This window comes from Oryctolagus cuniculus, chromosome 11, assembly GCF_051225735.1.
Source record: "Oryctolagus cuniculus isolate XC-2025 breed Fujian yellow rabbit chromosome 11, ASM5122573v1, whole genome shotgun sequence".
In the NCBI taxonomy this organism is placed as follows: domain Eukaryota; kingdom Metazoa; phylum Chordata; class Mammalia; order Lagomorpha; family Leporidae; genus Oryctolagus; species Oryctolagus cuniculus.
Window position 1 is genome coordinate 24,584,893 of NC_142877.1, and position 16,084 is coordinate 24,600,976.

General features: G+C 54.6%; 1 protein-coding gene across 1 annotated transcript in view; it reads left to right on the forward strand.

Annotated features, from left to right (window-relative positions):
- Positions 1-1,211: 1,211 nt before the first annotated feature.
- Positions 1,212-16,084, forward strand: part of SNTA1 (syntrophin alpha 1) — a gene marked incomplete at its 3' end in the record, with an annotated part of 30,192 nt that continues 15,319 nt past the window's right edge. The window contains 2 exon segments of the mRNA NM_001082333.1: positions 1,212-1,630; positions 5,171-5,356. Of these exon segments, the coding sequence (NP_001075802.1) occupies positions 1,321-1,630; positions 5,171-5,356 (496 nt within the window). The 5' untranslated portion in view covers positions 1,212-1,320.

Here is a 16,084-nt window from a genome sequence, read left to right on the forward strand (position 1 = left end):
CTGGCCCCTGTGGGGCATTTTAATTATCCAACAATCCCACCTAAAAAGGAGGACAGAGACAGGGGCAGATAAGAGGTGGGGTTTCTCTGATAACAACCTTAACTTTGTATTTGGCAAATGTCTAGCAGAGTGGTTCAGGGACCAATCCCTGGTGTCAAATAGGCTTAGGTCTGAGTCCAGCTCTGCTCTGCTACTAAGTGTGTGACCAGGGCCAATTAGACCTTGGAAACCCAAGTTTTCCCTTCTGTATAATGGGGGTGTTCTTGATAGGAGCTACCCCGTGAGGCTACTATAAAGATAAGACAACACACAGAAAATGCCCAACGCTAGGCCTGGCCGATAGCAAGCATACGACAAATGAAAGCGATCTATGGATGGCATAGGAATTCACAGCGTACAATGCGTTCCACATTGATATATCCTTACAAAGATTCCGTGAGGTAGGGATTATTATGATCCCATTTCACAGATGAGAGAATCGAGGCATAGAAAGGTGAGGTGACAAGACCAAGGTCCACTAGGAGCTAGCAGAGTGTCTGCGCCAGGATGGGAAGCCAGCCTTCCAGACCCCCAGACTTAGAGCCCCACTTTGCAGCCTTCTCACACCTCTCATGATTCCGGATTCTTCCCCAGGCCTGTGCACAGAGTAGGGCGTTTATCTCTTAAACTCCTCCCCAGCTTTCAAGCGTCTGACCCCCTCTACCCGCGCAGGCCCGCGTGGAGTCCGAGGTGCGCTTCTACAGGGTGGGCGGGGCCTTGGCCTCCAGAAACCACGCCCACAAGCCAAAGCCCGGATCCTCAAATGGGACAACTGCCCCTTCCCAGGCTCCCCCAATAGGAACTCTGCAGTCAAAGCCCCCGGAGTCCCGGCCCTCTACCAAACGCAGCCGTGCCCCAACGCTCTCCGTCTGGCACCCAGTATCCACGGTTCTGCGCCTTTTTCTCGCGCTCCAAGTCAGTGCTCCTGGACGGCCACGGAAAAGGCTTCTTCCGAGGGCTCCCCAGGGCCCTGCCCCCAAGACGAAACCGCGCCCCTCCGCGGCCCCGCCCCGCCCCCGTGGGGCCCACCCTCCACGTGGTCCCACTCCAGCTCCTCGGGCTTGGGGCCCCGCCCCAGCCTCCCTCGCGCGTCCTGGCTCCGCCCTTGGCGTTGGCCACACCCCCGAGGCGGCCCCGCCCCGAGGCTCCACCCCCGGGGCCGGGGTAGGGTGGCGGCTGGCCCAGCCGGGCCCCCGCTGCCCTCCGCCCTGGGCGCCGGGTCGGAGTGGGCCGGGCAGGCGGGCCGGGGCTCGGTTGCGACCCGGGGGCTCGGTGGCGAAGATGGCGTCCGGCAGGCGCGCCCCGCGAACCGGACTGCTGGAGCTTCGTGCCGGGACGGGCGCGGGGGCAGGCGGAGAGCGCTGGCAGCGGGTGCTGGTCAGTCTGGCGGAGGACGCGCTGACCGTGAGCCCCGCCGACGGCGAGCCAGGCCCCGAGCCCGGCGCTGCGCGGGAGCCGGAGTCCGCACAGCTCAACGGCGCCGCTGAGCCGGGCGCGGCGCCCCCGCAGTTGCCCGAGGCGCTGCTGCTCCAGCGGCGCCGCGTGACGGTGCGCAAGGCCGACGCGGGCGGGCTGGGCATCAGCATCAAAGGTGGGCGCGGGCGCCTATGCGGGGCAGCGGGGCGCGCTGTCTGTGGGGACGCTGAGGGCGCAGGGGCCGCGGGGCTGGTTGCGCGCCGCGGATGTGGAGTTGGCGGCCCCTGTCGGGGGGCTTGGGTGCGTGTGAGGAAACCTCCCAGGGCACTGGGGGGCTCCAAGGTCGCAGGGGTTTCTGGGGCTATGGGTGGACACGGAAGGCACAGGTGTGGATGAGGTCGGCGGCACACTAGGACTCAGGGGAGGGGAGTTCTGTGTTCGAGCACAGGGGTATGAGAGGGGACTAGCAAGGGCGCCAGAGGCCGGAGGTCCCTAGGAGGTCAGAGGTGGGAGAATGGGGGGTTGAGGCTCTGGGCTACTGGAAAGACATTCAGCGGAAGCCCCTGAGACCCTCTCAAGGTCGTGGAGGGTGTGCTACCGGCCGGAGTTCCTGGCTGAGATCACAGACAGGGTCCAGCAGGTTCCTGGACACCAGCGACCCCAGGAAGGCTGTGTTCCTGGGTGAGGAGCCCAACACCTGGGGTTTGCATCCAGGTCCGGTCCTCTGCACTTTGCCTTGCACAGGTGGAGAGGGTGGGCACCGTTGCCTCTTCTCCCAGGAGCTCTCAGCTTCCGATCAGGACAAACTTCTTTAGAGTACAGGTAGTTTGTGAGTTCAAGATCAGCCGTGTGAACTCGGACAGTCACTTCCCGCCTCTGTCCTCAGTGTCCCCAGCTGTAGTGTGAGAGTGAGGATCTGTGTCTGTGAACGCAGGCTCTCCCTGCCAGCACACAGTAGGTGCCTGGCAATGAGCTGCTGTTGCATGAGAGGAACAGTGGAGGCCAGGAGACTCCCAAAGCCGCAGTGCCTGGTGCGGGAATCCCTCAGGCCTCCAGCTGCCAGCTCACCGTTCCTGCCTGGTTGCTTCTCAGGGTCCCGTCCCCTACAGAGTGCGTTGGGAAAGGGTGTCAGCCCTTGTATCACCTTGAACATGCGCTCTTCCCACCCTGGCTCTCCCTGCTGCTGGCTCTGTTCACTGGGGCCTCTGGACCCTTTGGCTGGGGTGAGGGGGTGGGGCTGGAGGCAAATACCACGCTGTCACCGGGTGCCAGGTGCTGTGCCAGCCACTTCATCCGGGCAACAAGTGGTAAAGGTAGGCAGTAAATCCCAGTGGTTTTTTTTTTTTTTTTTTTTTTAGATTTATTTTATTTGAAAGGCAGAGGGAGAGACCGAGAGAAGAGACAGATTGATCTTCCATGCCCTGGTTCACTCCCTAAATGGCCACAATGGTCAGCACTGGGCAAGGCCAGAGCCAGGAACCAGGAACTCCATCCTGGTCTCCCACATGGGTGGCAGAAGTCCAAGGCCTTAAAAAGCCCTGTTTTGCAGGCGAAGAGACTGATATTCAGAAAGGTATAGTGACTTTCCCAGAATCACACCATTCTGTGAGTGGCAGAGCTGGGATCTGAAACCAAGCCATTGTTCTCCAGGGAGTGCCCAGGGCAGCTTTCCTGTGGAAGAGCAAACTCCCAGGAAGCCAACAAAAGGGGCGTAGAAGAGGGAAATGAGGAAGTCAGGGGGTGGTCCCAGTTTTACCCCAGACTTCAGCCTGGGGTGGGGCAACAGGAACACCCAGTGGGTCAGAGCAGGAAAGAACTTGAGAGTTTGGATAGGATTCCATTTTGCAGATGGCAAACTGAGACACAGCAAGGAGACAGGACTTTCCAAGGTCACACACAGTTACTCTCAGGTTCCATACTTCCAGGTGGGGGTGAGGCTACTTTTAGGAGACTTCAGGGGAAAGCACCAGTTCCATCCAAGGCCTCGGGGATGGAGACCAGGTGCCTGTTGCCATGGTAACCTCCCTCTAGGGTCCAGCTGGATCCCAGGCAGTCATGAATGATTGTAGCTTCCAGCTGCCTGGTTTAGGTGGGGGAGGGCAGGTGTAAATAGAACCCCTTCCTTCCCAGGCCCCATGTGCTGTGCACTGCCGTGAGCGAGCAGTTGTGCCTGTGGGGGGGGGCAGGAGAGGTGTTCCAGTCCCAGGTCTGCCATTAGGCAGCTTGTGTGACCTTGGAACCAGGATCTCCCTCTCTGGGCCACTAGTTGCTCATCTTCAGGACTCCTGGGTTAGGCCAGAAGTGTGAAATCTGGGGGCCTGACCCGCACAGTCCACTGTAGGTTTAACAGGGCTGTTTCTGGAGCCAGCAGCCTTAGGTTCAAAATCTGGCTGTGCCCCTTCATGGATGAGTGACCTTGGACAAGGGGCTTCCGTTTCCCTTTGGGCATCTGAGCCTAGCTGTGTGGCGGGTGTTGGGAGGATGCAGTGAGACAACTGAGGAAGCATTTAGCTCCCTACTTGGCCCATGGTATGTGGAACTAATAGGAACTGATTACGTTTCTTGTTTATAAAAGGCATTTGAGAACTTAGCAATAAAGTATTCAGTAGAGCACATTTGCTTCTTTTGTATCAGAGATCCAGTTCAGATAGACTTTTGCAATCTCTAGATTCTAGCAGGGGTGGGGAGCCTTTTTTTCTGCCAAGGGCCATGTGGATATTTATAACATCATTTGCAGGCCATGCAAAATTATCAACTTAAAAATCAGCCTGCTATAGATTTATTGGATTCTGAGTCCTGCCTGTGGTTGCCTGGCAGGGCCAGACCAAATGATTTTGAGGGCCTTATATGGCCTGTGGGCCTGTCACTCCCCACCCCTGCTCTAAGGCCTTGGGTTCCAGCCTGGATCCTGGACTGTAAAACTTTAGGATTGTCAGCGAGGTGCCCTGGAGCCCTAGCAATAGCTAACTGTTAGTTTAATTGCGGGTAGGGAGGTGTCATTGTGGGAAAATTGCTTAAATTCAAAATATTTTTAAAAAGTTAAAAAGCTTTGAACTTCAAGTTATTAACTTTGCAAGTTACTCAAAGCATTTAACCAGCAGACCCAGCTGCCAAACTCTAGCATTGTGAATTTAACACTGACAGTCTCACCAGTATCCCAGACTTCTTTTTCTTCTTAAAGATCTGTTTTATTTATTTGAAAAGCAGAGTTACAGAGAGAGAGAGAGAGAGCGAGAGAGCAAGAGCGTGTGCAAGAACTAGCTTCCATTCTCTGGTTCACTCCCCAAATGGCTGCAAGTGCTAGGGATGGGCCAAACCGAAGCCAGGAGCTTCATCCAGGTCTCCCAAATAGGCGACAGGAGTCCAAGCACTTGGGCCATCTTCCACTACTCTCCCAGGCGCATTGTCAGGGAGCTGGATTGGAAGTGGAATAGCCTGGGAACTGTAACTGCTGCCCACATGGGATGCTGGCGTTGCAGGCAACAGCTTTACCTTCTATGCCACAGCACAGGCCCCAGTATCCCACACCAGCTTTACCTTCTATGCCGCAGCACAGCCCCCAGTATCCCAAACTGCTACGGCTCCCTTCTGAGATTCTCTTTATTCTTCCATTTCCCTATTGCAGCCCTGGGTGGGCACTGAGGGAGGCCTTCAGAAATAACCTCACCCTGGTCTGACTCCCTGCCTGTTTCTTCCTCCTTCTGTGCCTGTGCAGGAGGCCGGGAGAACAAGATGCCCATCCTCATTTCCAAGATCTTCAAGGGACTGGCGGCGGACCAGACAGAGGCCCTGTTTGTGGGGGATGCCATCCTGTCGGTAAACGGGGAAGACTTGTCCTCTGCCACCCACGATGAAGCAGTGCAGGCCCTGAAGAAGACGGGCAAGGAGGTGGTGCTGGAGGGTAAGCCCTGGAGCGCAGGGCCCAGGGGGCTGGGCGGGGGGCGGTGTCCAGCTTCTTCCCTATCTCCTCCGGGCCTCAAGTGTACCCAGCCCCGCACTGGAGCCTGGCTGGTGAGTGGGGACTTGGGAGACAGCGTGGGGTAGAGGAAGAGCTGGCACAGAGCTACGCTGAACTGGTTTGCATTTCCTCTCTCCTATTCGCTAGCAATGGGCCTGGGACTACACTTCTCCTTCCCCTGAGCCTCAGTTTACTCTTCTGTAAAATGAGGTTGCAACTCCTGCCTTTCTGGGTCGTTGTGAGTAGGTCAAAGGTACATGGTAGGATGTGTCACCCAATGAGTGACTCAGGAAAGAGAGGCGTGGGGCAGCTAAGAGTCTTCTTTATTTTTAGATATTTATTTACTTTGAAAGAGTTACAGAGAAAGAGCGAGACAGCGAGAGCCATCTTCCACTGCTAGTTCACTCCCCAGATGGCTGCAATGGCTAGGGCTGGGCCAGGCTGCAGTCAGGGTCCAGGAGTTCATCCGGGTCTCCCACATAGATGGCAGGGGTCCAAACACTTGGGACGTCTCCCACTGCTTTTCCCTGGCTGTTAGCAGGGAGCTGGATTGAGAGTGGAGCGTGAATTGGCACCCATATGGGATGCTGGTGTTACAGATGGTGGCTTTACCCACTATATCACAATGCTGGCCCCTAAGATTCTTTTTTTTTTTTTTTTAAACATAGATCTGACTTTTGGATTTATTTATTTATTTATTTTTTACAGGCAGAGTGGACAGTGAGAGAGAGACAGAGAGAAAGGTCTTCCTTTTGCCGTTGGTTCACCCTCCAATGGCTGCCGTGGCTGGCACACCACGCTGATCTGATGGCAGGAGCCAGGTGTTTATCCTGGTCTCCCATGGGGTGCAGGGCCCAAGTACTCAGGCCATCCTTCACTGCATTCCCTGGCCACAGCAGAGAGCTGGCCTGGAAGAGGGGCAACCGGGACAGAATCCGGTACCCCAACCGGGACTAGAACCCGGTGTGCTGACGCCACAAGGCGGAGGATTAGCCTACTGAGCCCGGCGCCGGCCCTGGATTTATTTTATTTTCCTTCTCTCTAATGAATTTTTTAAAGACTTTATTTATTTATTTATTTTGACAGGCAGGGTGGACAGTGAGAGAGACAGAGAAAGGTCTTCCTTTTTCCGTTGGTTCACCCCCCAATGGCCACTGTGGCCGGCGCTGCGGCTGGCGCACCACGCTGATCTGAAGCCAGGAGCCAGGTGCTTCTCCTGGTCTCCCATGGGGTGCAGGGCCCAAGGACTTGGGCCATCCTCCACTGCACTCCCAGGCCACAGCAGAGAGCTGGCCTGGAAGAGGGGCAACCAGGACAGAATCCGGCGTCCCGACCGGGACTAGAACCCGGGGTGCTGGCGCCACAGGCAGAGGATTAGCCTATTGAGCGCAGCGCCAACCAAGATTCTTTTTTAAAAATTTATTTTAGGGCCAACACTGCAGCACAGTGGGTTGGGCTGCAGCCTGTAGCACCAGCATCCTATGGCCCAGTCCCAGTTGTTGCAGCCATCTGGGGAGTTAACCAGCAGATGGAAGATCTCTGTTTCTCCCTCTCTGTCTCTGAAACTCTGCCTTTCAAATAAATAAAATACATCTTTAAAAATTATTTTCAGTTTTTTTTTGAATTTGAAAGAGAGCAGAGATAGAGACAGGTAGAGATATTCTAGCTGTTGATTCACTCCCTGAATTCCTGCAGCAGCCAGGGCTGGGCCAGGCCAAGCCAGGAGCCCAGGACTCTGTCTGGGTCTCTCATGGGGGTGGCAGGGATCCCAAGTCACTGAGCCATCACTGCTGCCCCCCAGAGAGTGTATGAGCAGGATGCTGGAATCAAGAGTGGAGCTGGGACTCGAACCCAGCACCCTGCTGTGGGATGTGGACGTCCAAGCAGCGACTTAACCTCTGCATCACATGCTCACCACTAAGAGTCTTCCATGAGGGCCTTGGGGAGCTCTCGTCTCTAGGTTCTAATAATACCCAGGGGCCCTAACACCCCGAGACCCATTTCCTTTAGGGAGAAGACTTGGCCATTTTGGAGCAGGGTGTGGAATCCTTCTGGCGAGGGTCTGAGATGAATTCTGGTGGGGGAACCTCAGTTGAATGGCTTTCCCCACTGTCCCTGCACCATGTGGCCTTGGTAGAGACCCTTGCTTTCTCTGGGCCTCAGTTTCCCCACTGCTGTGGTTGCTGTGTGTCCACTTCTGCGCCATCTCTCCCGATGTCTGCTCTGCTCCGCCCTTCCCTCAAACGCCACTCTGTTGGCTCCGGAGGCCCGCGGGGGCCTGAGGAATGTGTCTTTGGCTCATGGCCCAGAACAGACACAGAGAGGTGGCGGGGGCTGATGGCGTGTCACAGCCAGCAAAGCTGCAGAGCCGAGTCCCAGGCCCAAGTCCTGCTGCGTTGCCTTGGTTTCCCCTAAGAGGTCTCCAAGAGGCCCGCAGACACAGACGCTGGGCCCTGGGTGATCTTTGGCTTTCTTATGACCAACCCTCAATTCCCACTCAATTTTGTTTTATTTTTACATTTTGGACATATTGAAATGCCACTGATGTTTTTATTTGTACTTAAAAATGCTGACTTGAGAATATTGGCCCCTGAAAACTTACTATATCAGTCATATTTTAACATAAAGTTAAATAGCACAGGGGCTGGCATTGTGGTGTAGCAGGTTGAGCTGCTGCCTATAGCACTGGCATCCCATATAAGCGCAGGTTCAATTCCTGGCAGCTCCACTTCTGATCCAGTTCCCTGCTAATGCTCCTGGGAAAGCAACAGAGGATGGTCCAAGTCCTTGGGCCCCTGTACCCACGTGGGAAACCTGGAAGAAGCCCTTGGCTCCTGGCTTCGGCCTGGCCCAGCCCTGGCCGTCGTAGCCATTTGGGGAGTGAACCAGCAGATGGAAGACCTTTTTCTCTGTCTCTCCTCCTCTCTTTCTGTAACTCTGCCTTTCAAATAAATAAAAAATAAATCTTAAAAAAAGTTACATAGCATCACACATAAATGGTATGGATATGAGACTTTTCCCCCAGATGCATCTTGTTATTTATGGCCAGCAATGTGATTTGAAGTGGTTGACATTCATCAGACTGAGTCTGGGGCTGGGGTTGTGGCTCAGCTGGTTAAGCTGCTGTCTGGTGTCCCGTATCAGGGTGCCAGTTTGAATCCCCGCTGTTCCGCTTCTGATCCATCTCTGCCTGGGACAGCAGCAGAAGGTGACCCCAGCACTCAGGCCCCTGCCATCCACATAGGAGACCTGGAGGGAATTCCAGGCTCCTGGCTTTGGCCTGGCCCGCTCCAGCTGTTGCAGCCATTTGTGGAGTGGACCGGGGATGGAAGATCTCCCTCTTCCTCTCTCTCTCTCCTTCTCTCCCTCTCTCCCTCTGTGTGTGTGTGTCTGTGTCTCTCCCTTCCTTTCTTTCTCTCTTACTCTGCCTTTCAAATAAATAAATAAATATATATATATTTTTAAAATTAGTTTCTTCTGTGTGAGAGTTCAGACCATGCATAGTAAGACTCCTGCCTGAGACCCGATTCTGGTCTGCAGTGAGGCCCCTCACCCTCCTGTCTTCAGGTCAGAGCGCCCTGGTGCTTAGGCTGTGCGTGATCCTGAGAGTGGGGCGTCTGAATGTCTGCTGCTTGAAGCCCCTTCTGGTGTTGGGGCCAACTCCCTAGCTCTGTTCCCTCCTCACTGAGCGGAGAAGTAGTCGTAGATGCCCCCTACATGCTTGGCATGGGTGAGACCCCCATCCTGAAGGGCCCACCATGGGGCAGGGCAGACCCTGGGGGAGTCTGTGTTGTAAGAAGCACTGCCTCCATGCGTGATTTACCAGCCGGATCCTGTGTGCTGTGATGACTGCTGGGCCTTGGGTAATGCCTCCTTGCGACCTCAGTCTCCCTCCCCGTGGACGAGACTGCGGCGTATCTCCCGTTTAGAGCGTCAGCTCCCCTGGCAGCTGCTGGGAGCTGCATGCTGGGAAGGCCTGGGAGGCCTTGTCTGGGCTCAGCAGGAAGAAGGTGGAATTGATTGGTGATACCTGCCACAGGTGCAGTAGAGGGGAAAGTCGCATGCTGCCCCAGGACTGGGGTCTCCACTCTCGTGTTCTCTGAGACTCTTCCCAGGGCAAGGTCACTCCTTGCTACGTTCTGCCCCAGGCCTGGATAAAAGGAAGGGGGTCATGGCTTTCTTGTTGATTTTTTTTTCTGGCTCTTTTTTTAGTAGAAGTCTCTTTTGAGCTGTTGTCATGGCCCCAGTAGTCTTAGAGAAGGTGGGAATCCCACCTCAAGCAGCTCAGAGGATGGGGGTGCGGGTAGGGGGTTGGTTGCCCAAGGCCCTGGAGAATCGCTGCATTGTAGGAGTGAGCTCAGAAGGCCGGGTGTCAGGAGACAGCTGGGGTGCTGGGTTGTGCTGGCCCTTGGGACTTTGGGGCGTTTGTGGAGAAAGTCAGGGCCCAGCAGTTTCCCCAGCCTGGAGCCAGGGGTCCCTGGGGTGCAGTTGCTGGCTGTATCGTTCAGAACTTCCAAATCTACTCCTTAGGATACCTTTAGGGAGCCGTGGAAGCATGGCTTGTCCTTTGGATGTGAACTTGGCAAAGCAGCTGGGCATCCTTCCTGGGTGTTTGGATCAGTGGTACAGAATGCCCTGAACATGTCCTGGAAGAACAGATGTTAGCGAACGCCAGGCGCCAGCCAGAGCCCAATTTCCCTGGTGTGAGCTGCGGGCTCAGCTGGGCCTCGGCAGCGCGGCCCTTTCTTCGGGAACTTCTGTGCTAGCTCAGGGGTCTGTAAAACGCCCTGGACTTGGTCTCGACACAGAGATGTGTTTGTGACCACAGTCTGGGCCCAAGCCTGCAGCTAACACGCCTCTGTCTACCAGGTAGAGAGGCGCATTGGGCCCTGTAGACCAGGCCTGGGGGAAGAAGAGGGACAGCCATGAGGAAAATGTCCTTCTCTCCTCCCACCTTCAGTGTGGTTGGCAAGACAGTGACAATAGTGAGCATGTCACGCACTAAAAAATAATGTTTGGGGCAGGCATTCGGCACAGCAGTTAAATCCCCTGCATTCCACATCAGAGTGCCTGGGTTCCGGTCCTGCCTCTGCTTCTGATTCTAGCTACCTCCTAATGTGCACCCTGGGAGGCAGCAGGTGGTGGCTCAAGTCATGGGGTCCCCTGCTACTCACACAGGACACCTGGACTGAGTTTTGGGCTTTGGGGAGTGAACCAGTCAATAGAAGTTCTCTCTTTCTGTGTCTGTCCCTCTCTGTTTGCCACTCTGCCTTTCCAATGAATAAATCTTAAAAAGGAAAATGACAGAGGCATTGAGCAGTATGCATATAAATATGCATGATAAAAAGAGGCATCGAGTAACAGATACTGCTGTCATTCCCATTTTACAGGCAAGATTATCCAGGTTATTAAGAATTAGTTACTTACTTTAAGTCGGGCAGCTAACAAATTGGCAAAGTCAGAATCTGAACCACGCTGTGCTGGCAGAGGCCACTGTTGTCTCAGCCTTTTTGCTGCCTTGCTTAGTTGTTTGCAGGATTGAAGAATAGTGCGTGTGAAGTGCCAAGGCCAGTGCCCGTAGTAGGTACTTGATCATTGGCTTTATTTGCTGTTGATGAGACCATGCATTTGAAGTGCCTGGTACAGTGTCTTCCGCGTGGTACGTATTCAATAAGTATCAGCCTTTCCCACCTTATCGTCATCATCATCACCATTTTCTCCGGGAAACTGGAGGCTCTCTGAGGGGCGCGACCACGTGCTGTTTGTCTCTGAGCTCCCGGGCCTGGCAGTGCCCCAGCAAATGGCAGATCTTGGGGGGTGTTGGGGGAGGGTTGGTAGGGTGTGCTGCTGACTCCTGCATGGCTAAGGTGGGGCTGTGGCTCACACTGGCTCTGATGGACTCCCGAGCTTCTCTGTGGTGTGTCCTTAGAACTTTAAAGGCCGGCTTCCAGCCAGCTCCTTGCCTGGGAGATGGATGCTGCCAGGTGTCCTGCTGGTGATTTGGCTCCATGTGTCACCACGTCAAAGCGGAATGTCATTGCTGTTCATGGGTGCAGCTGATCTGGGGCCATGTTGTTCAGCTTGGCTGAGTAATGCCTCGGACCGGAGGTGCCTGAGGGACTCCTGTACCCAGGACCAGAGGCGTGAATGGAGCCCCGCCCTGTGGAGACCTGCTGTTCTTTTTTGTTTTTATTTGTTTGAAGGCCAGAGAGAGAGATAGCGTTCTTTCACCTGCTGGTTCACTCCCCAAATGCCCACACAGCCAAAACCAGTAGCCAGGAACTTCAGTCTGGGTCTTCCAAGTGGATGACAGGGACCCAAGTACTTGAACCATCACTTGCTGCTTTGCAGGGTGTGTGTTAGCAAGAAGCTGGAACTGGAAACAGAGCCGGGGCTCCAACCCAGGCACGGAGATATGGGACAAGGGCAGAGTGGCCACCCTGGGACCTCTTGTAGCCAATGTCCTCAAGGACATTGATTGCCTGCACACACATAGCAGTTGGGACCTTGTGACTCCCCACAGACTGAACTTGGCTTCATCTAGCCCTGGCCCGTTCCCCAGACCTTGATTAAAATGCCATTTGGGCCTCTGGAGGCAGGCTCTGGCTCTGCTCAGCAGTGAGCCCTGGCTGCTGCTGCTGCTAGTGGAAGCAGTCACCATGATGACCAGGATGAGGGGCGCTGTTTACCGGGCACTGCGGTGTGCTGGTGCTCTGTGCTCTGTGCCTTCCACGTGTTATTTCACTGAATCCTCGGTGCCACCCCTCATGAATCGGGTTATTACACATCCCCTTGTACAGATGAGAACACTGGAACCAGAGACGTGAAGTCACTTGCCTGATGTCACACAGTGGCAGAGATAAGCATTTGAGCCCAGATCTCTCAGTAGGCAAATCCCTGGTTCTTGAATGTTTGTACTGTACTGCAAGTTGTGTCACCCCCCCCTTTAAAAAAAAAAGATTTATTTATTTGAAAGGCAGAGCAAGAGCGACAGCGACAGCGAGAGAGAGAGAGAGAGAGAGAGTGAGCTGATTTCTTCCATCTGCTGGCTCACTTTCCAAATGGCTGCAACAGAAGCCAGGAGCCTGGAACTCCATCCAGGTCTCCCGCGTGGGTGCAGGGGCCCAGACACTTGGGCCATCCTCTGCTGCTTTCCCAGATGCATCAGCAGGGAGCTGGCTGGGAAGTGGAGCAGCCAGGACTGGAAGCAGTGTCACAAGCTGGGGCTCAACCTGCTGCACCACAGTATTGGCCCTACGTCACCCTCCTAAGACTCGGTTTCTTCCTGCACTAAACAAGGATGTCAGTCCATCTTATTGAATTGGTGAGATTAGGTCAAGGTGTTTCAGAGAGTTGAGCGGGGTGCTTGGTGTTTATTAGGCGCCTAATAGGTGCTGCTTTCTCTGATTAGTAAGATCCCAGTCCCTGAGTCTAAGCTTCCTGAGGTCAGGGCTTCATCTCTGAATCCTGGTGTGGGCAGCTTGGAATGGTGTGGCTTATTTTTGAAAAAAAGAAACTGGATTTTTTAAAAAAGATTTATTTGAAAGCCAGAGTTACAGAGATGGGAAGAAACAAAGAGATCTTGTATCTGCTGGTTCACTCCCCAGCTAGCCACAAAGGGCTGTGCCAGGCTGAAGCCAGAAGCCTGGGACTCCATCCAGCTCTCCCACATGGGTGCAGGGACCCAAGTACATGGGCTGTCATCCTCTGCTTTCCCAGGTGCATTAGCAGGGAGCTGGATTGGAAGTGGAGCAGCTGGGACTTGAACTGGCACTTGTATGGAATGCTGGCTTAACCCACTGTGGGTAAAGCCACCTCCTGAGTGCCGGCATCCCATATGGGCGCTGGTTTGAGTCCCAGCTGCTCCACTTCCCATCCAGCTTGCTGCTATGGCCTGGGAAAGCAGAAGAAGATGGCCCAAGTCCTTGGGCCCCTGCACCTATGTGGGAGACCCAAAAGAAGCTCCTGGCTCCTGGCTTCAGATATGCGCAGTTCGGGGCTTTGTAGCCATCTGGGGAGTGAACCAGCAAATGGAAGACCTCTCTTTCTCTGCCTGTCCTTCTCTCTCTCTCTGTAATTCTGACTTTCAAATAAATAAATAGATATTAAAAAAATAAACATAAAAAGGGATATATATTCTTTCAACAAAGCCCACAACAGGAACGTATGAAGTGATCACCTCTTAGGGAAAACCCCTGTGGGTGCTTTCACACATGTCCTTCCAGAGAGTCTTCGTGTTTGCTTTTGTTTTTATTTTTTTAAGATTTATTTATTATTTATTTGAAAGGCAGAGTTCCAGAGAGGCAGAGAAGTCTTCCATCCTCTGGTTCACTCCCCAGATGGCTGCAATGGCCAGAGCTGGGCCGATCCAAAGCCAGGGGCCAGGAGCTTCCTCCAGGTCTCCCACGTGGGTGCGGGGACCCAAGGACTTGAGGACTTGGACCATCTTCCACTGCTTTCCCAGGCCATAGCAGAGAGCTGGATCGGAAGTGGAGCAGTCGGGACTAGAACTGGTGCCCATGTGGGATGCGGGCACTGCAGGGTGGTGGCTTACCTGCTGTGCCAATGACCTACTGCACCACAGCACCAGCTCCTCCGTATTTGTTTTTATCATGCAGTAAGCTGAGGGTGTGCTCGCATCACTTTTGCTCCGCGGCAGAGCTGGAGAACCTGGGGCCCCGTTTGCCTCTGCCTCAGCTTCCCTAAGAAGGAACCCCTCCCCCACCGCCATGTCACTGCTTTATCCAGCTCCTGGGCCAGGGGCTTGGCTGGGGAGGGTGTAGATGCCAGCTGGGCCTACCCTTGGCGTCTCAAAAATGCTGGCCACAGGGCCATGGTCAGCTCCCAGCTCTGGTCCACTGCCTTCGGCCAGCGCCGCCCTGCCTGGTCGGGTGAGTCAGGCAGAAATCAGATCGGGGAGGAGGCCTCAGAGCTGGGCTATTTATGGCCATACTCTGGGGCCCCCAGAACCCTGCCCCCACTCTGGGCCAAGCCACTTGGTTTGTGAAATCCAAGTGCTGTTCCTGGCACCAGCTGGCGTGCTGTCCATTTTTAGCGCGTTGCTGTGGGAAAGGAGAAGGCGGACCCAGTCCTTGGACGGCCGGGGCAGCAGGGCGGGAGCAGCTTCTCCGGCTTCCCAGTGGACAAATGTTTGTTTGCTGAGCACGTAGCATGTGAGGTCCCTGCTGGGTTCTGGGGACACAGCCATGAGTCAGATGAGGTCCCTGCCCTTGCTGTGTTCCCAGCCTGGTGGGAGACATGCACATCACACAGCTGGTCACGCGGGAGTGGGGTTTTAGGGATTGCAGAGCGGTGGGTGTGATGAATCCAGACTGCGCATCTGGGAAGGCTTCCTAGAAGGGGTGATATCTGAGCTGGGCTGGGTCCTGGGCTGTGACACCTTCTTGCTGTTAACCTGTTCTGCCCTGGCCTGGCCTTTATTTCTCCATTCCAAGAACACTGATTCTGGGTTCAAATCAAACCCAGCCTTTGTCCTCTAGGAGCTCCCGGTTTGCTCAGGGAGACAGCCCCAGCCCATAAAATTCTGACGGAGTTTTGAGACGTGAGGGCAGGGGAGGCTGATAGCTAAGAAATGCCTTTTTTTTTTTTTTTTAACCTTTCATTTATTTGTTTTCATTTTATTTGAGGGAAAGAAAAAGATATCCTCCATCCACCTGCTGGACTGTTCTGCAAATGTCCACAACAGTCAGGACTGGGCCAGGCCTAAGCCAGGAGCCAGAAACTCAATCTGGGTCCCTCTTGGGGAACCCGAGTGTTAGAGCCATCATCCTCTGCCTCCCAGGGTGCACACAACAGGAAGCTGGATCAGAGGCGGCAGAACAGGGACTTGAACCAGGCACTCTGATGTGGGGTGCAGGTGTCCCAAGCAGTGCCCCAACTGCTGCACCAAACACCTACCCCAAGAAACACCGATTTCTAATATTTGCCGTGTGTCACCCATCATTCTGTTTAATCGTAACATTTCTCTGAGATCAGCATTGTTATTCCTCTCGTATTGTCTGGTGGATTCGGGCCTTTGCGGAGGTGAATTACCTTGTCCACAATCACACAACCAGACAGGGCTGGAGCTGGAATTCAAATCCAAGAGCACCTGACTCCTAACCATGTGTAAGGGCATTCCGTGGGGTGGGAACTGCCCTTCTGAAGGTGCGGAAGTGTGGGTGTGCCAATGGCTTCTGAGAGCTGTGGCAGTCAGTGTGAGATCAGGGGAGCGCTTGGGGGTGAAGCCCAGGAGGTGGGCCGGGCCCAGGTCCTGGAGGGCCTGGAAGCCGGGGTGACAGGTGCAGGGTAGCAGGAGCAGGGGGGTGTTGGGGGCACAGCAGCATTTGCACCACTGGGGGCTGGAGCAATCGGGACACCTGTAACTGCAGTAACAGGAACCCAACAAGAGGTTTACACCCTGAAGAAAATGCATTGTCTGCCGGGCAGCGTGGCCCCAGGGTAGGTTAGTTTTGGGGCTCAGTCCTCCTGTTTTACTGTCCTGACTGTGTGGATCCCATCCCCGTGGCTGTCAGTGTTCTAGCACAAGCTCCCTCCCAGGGAGAGAAGAGTAGAGAAAGGGAGCGTGCTTTCTTCCCTTTCATGTCTCAGCCAGAATTGTGTCACCTGCCCCCCTCCCCTTCTTTTGAAGATTTATTTATTCACTTGCAA